Source organism: Mizuhopecten yessoensis, unplaced genomic scaffold (assembly GCF_002113885.1).
Source record: "Mizuhopecten yessoensis strain PY_sf001 unplaced genomic scaffold, ASM211388v2 hete_36143016, whole genome shotgun sequence".
Classification (NCBI taxonomy): domain Eukaryota; kingdom Metazoa; phylum Mollusca; class Bivalvia; order Pectinida; family Pectinidae; genus Mizuhopecten; species Mizuhopecten yessoensis.
Genome location: NW_018484733.1, coordinates 1 through 3,370, shown reverse-complemented (window position 1 = coordinate 3,370; position 3,370 = coordinate 1). Strand labels below are relative to the sequence as shown.

General features: G+C 35.7%; 1 protein-coding gene across 1 annotated transcript; it reads right to left on the bottom strand.

Moving 5' to 3' along the window:
• Nucleotides 1-545: 545 nt before the first annotated feature.
• Nucleotides 546-2,820, bottom strand: LOC110444563 (AUGMIN subunit 2-like; the record flags this gene model as incomplete). Its single annotated transcript, XM_021488931.1, has 3 exons — nt 546-1,215; nt 1,973-2,081; nt 2,688-2,820. Coding segments are annotated over 3 exons (368 nt in total), but the record flags the coding sequence as incomplete, so codon positions are not given.
• Nucleotides 2,821-3,370: the final 550 nt, after the last annotated feature.

The following is a 3,370-nucleotide window of genomic DNA, read 5'->3' as shown; positions in this document are numbered from 1 at the left end:
GATGCTGAAATGTAATCGGTGCCATCAACATTTCTGCATCAAATATTGTACCCTTCCGTTCTATTACTCAACAGCTGAAACAACTGACCTTTTGCTATGATGCTAACTGTTTGTCAACTTTCTCACATTCAGGATTTGTGTTCTGAAGTACTATGGTAAGACCAAATTTACTAAGACTTTGTATGCCAGGAGTATAGGAGCATTTAATACAGAGTACACCAGTATCAAGTTATTACCTGGTATAAGAATTTTTAAAAGTCTTCTATAATTCTGTCTTTCGATTATTGGCAAAATGTGGCCCAGTTGTGTGTGATGAGGTGGTAAAAATCACCAACTTGAAGAAATGAAAGTAGCTTCAGTAAAGAGAAACCAGATTATGTAATTGAGACCTTGACGCAGGACACTAAAGTAACAAGAAACACACAGTCAGGTGAGGATGCACATGTTGATACATGTACAATCTTATATACCCATGGTACACTGACAGCGATTCAAAGCCTCTGTGAGAGCTCTAAGGGGCAATTTATAACATATAGTAACACAACTTACATTGAAACAGTTTATTTGAACATCAACATACACTCCATTATGTAATATAAAATATTCATGCTTGCATAGTAGGATCAATGCCTATACATGTATATATACATATTGTACAAGAGGAAAAGTGCAGAGATTGAGGAGATTTAGTATATTAACAAATATGTTATCCTGAAACTGATATTTAAATGAAAATGCACCTCCTTTTTCATAAAATGCTGCTCTGCTTAACTGAACTTATACTCCTCTATACAGGATCATTACTCCCTCCTGTCTATGACGAAATTCTGCTCCTTTATAATGAAATCTATATCTATATCTAATGCTGCTTCCATTAAAAAGAAATGTTCTCCTAATTCCCAGTCCCTACATTCAGTATTTAGACACAGTATCCACAAGGTGAGGACTTAATCACGCTCAATTTCTGATGAACTATCTGCAAATCCAGCTGAGTTATAGCTGCACTGTCTGAGAGTTATGCTGAATTACTGCTGCCATGTTTAGGAGTCATGCTGAATAAATGCTGCACTGCCTGGTAGTCATACTGAATTAATGTGGTACTGTTTGGGAGTCATGCTGGTACAGAGACCCCATGCTGCCCCTCATCTGACACAGGGACTGGAAGTTGGTCTGCAGCGTGGCCAGGATGCTGTTCAGCTCGGACAACATTATCTCCTGTAAACAGACACAATAATTCTGTTGAGACAGGTTTACAAGGAGGACCATGCTATCAAACTTTCTTTAACGCAACAATGAGTGGTTTAAAACTGGTCGTGTTTTGATGACTAAGGGAAATCCTGCAATTATTACAGAAATGCTCAGTCATGTGTAATCATAGTATGAACTGTCTGGGCCTATAACATGATCAATTTGTCAACTGGAGGTAGATGGGCTATAGTTTTAGTTGAGCCATTTCAGCTTTTCCGTACTGGTTCTTTGATTTGCTATTTGGTGAGATAGCCTCCCTTTGGTGAGATAGCCTCCCTTTCTACTATATGTACATGCAAGGTCTTACCACATATGATTATTCGCATATACAATCAGCAGCATTTGGGGGAATTTGCCAAACATTTACAAAAATATTCCAAATATTACTTTTTAACAATGTGAAGTTACATCTATAATTGCAATCCCTACTTGCTGTGATGGTTGGAGTGGAATCTGTTACAAATTACTGTGACCAGGCCTCAGTTTCCTGAAAGTTCCTTAGTTCAGGTTGGGAGTTATTTCTTCACATATTTTAAGAATCATTTTCCCTAATGGAGAATTAAAATAAAGAGAAAATGTTATTAAGAGTTTTCATGAAACCAAACCAGTGCTACGGTAATTGGCAAGAGGACAGACTTGTAAAGAAAGGGTATCACTATATTCATTGAGTTCAATTTTTCTCCTCAGTAAAAGTATATATAGTATCAAATAAAGGTTCGATTACCAATTTCCCATCAGAAAATGTAAGGTTCTTGGTCCAAGATATGTTCTCTAGATGTGTGTTGAGGTCTGCCAACAGAGGAGCTATCTGGGGGAACAGTGCTCCCGCAAATCTGTCATGTTAAATATACAAAGTTACACACATTCAGGCTTCTACACAAGATAAGTGTGTTGTACAATTTTTCTTGTAAACTTAAAACGGTGTCAAATCATACTATACAGCTTTGAATCTCCAACAATATATGCATGCTTAGAGAATTCTTATGTTAAAAACATTTCATGGAAATTGACTTTTCTTATTTATATTTTAAAACAATACTGGTGCTTATACAAGACGGTAATGTTTCTTAAACTCAAAAAAATACATGTCTATAACCAGAACCTATGAGGAAACCTACATGTACACACTCCATTGTCAGGATATATCAGGTAACTTTCATAAATTGATCAAACATGTTTCATAATGGTAGTGTAATAAATAAAAATGTATGAGGTAATGTACATGAGTATAGCCAGAATAGTCAAGGTAGATTTACAGACTACATAGGTCTATCAGGTCAACCAAAAGAAATATTTGTATACAGTTTTGGGTGTAATGTGATTATATACATGATTATATATAAAGTTATGTAGGGTTTTGTAGAATTAGACAGGTATTAGACTGGACCATACTGAGGTTATTAGGGCTGTAGTTGAATGTTCTGTTGATGATATCATACTTGTGATACTGGGCTTCTAGTTTGATGAAGTCACCAACAAATGGCTGCTGCAGTCTCACCAACAGCTGTGATTTACACTCGATGATGGACTCAATGTGCGAGTTCAGGCCTTTGATCACTTTTATCTTGTCCTCTGCAGAAAACATTAAAAATACTTGTAAAGGCAATCAAAGTCAATAAGGAAAGACATGAATAACTGATACAGAACATTGTACAAAATCCACAGCAGAATATAAATTTCTTCAGATTTCGATATTTCTCAGAAATATTATCTACACAGTTGAAATATGCAAGTTACATGATTGTATGTCTTTTACTGCCAAATGTGCCAGTTTAAAGCTATCTTATGGTAACATGATTTGCTGAAAGATATGAAACCTATCAAGAACTGAATATCTTCCCTTGCTGTTTGTGAGCCTCTGATAAATGTTCATCCTCTGAAATAGTTTATGCATGAGGCGCAAGACTGTTTGAGACACTTTAATCAAAAGAGGGATAAGAATGAGTTGTCTCGTGAGAAATGATAGAACCGGTACATTTACCTCGTTCTGGACAATATTTCAATCAAGTAACAAAATGGAAATCTTAAACACTGCAGCAGGCTGATTGCTATGGTGTTTCAGTTATTATTAACAAAGGAAGGACATGTTCAAATATTCTGCTAAATATTTTATTAAAAATTT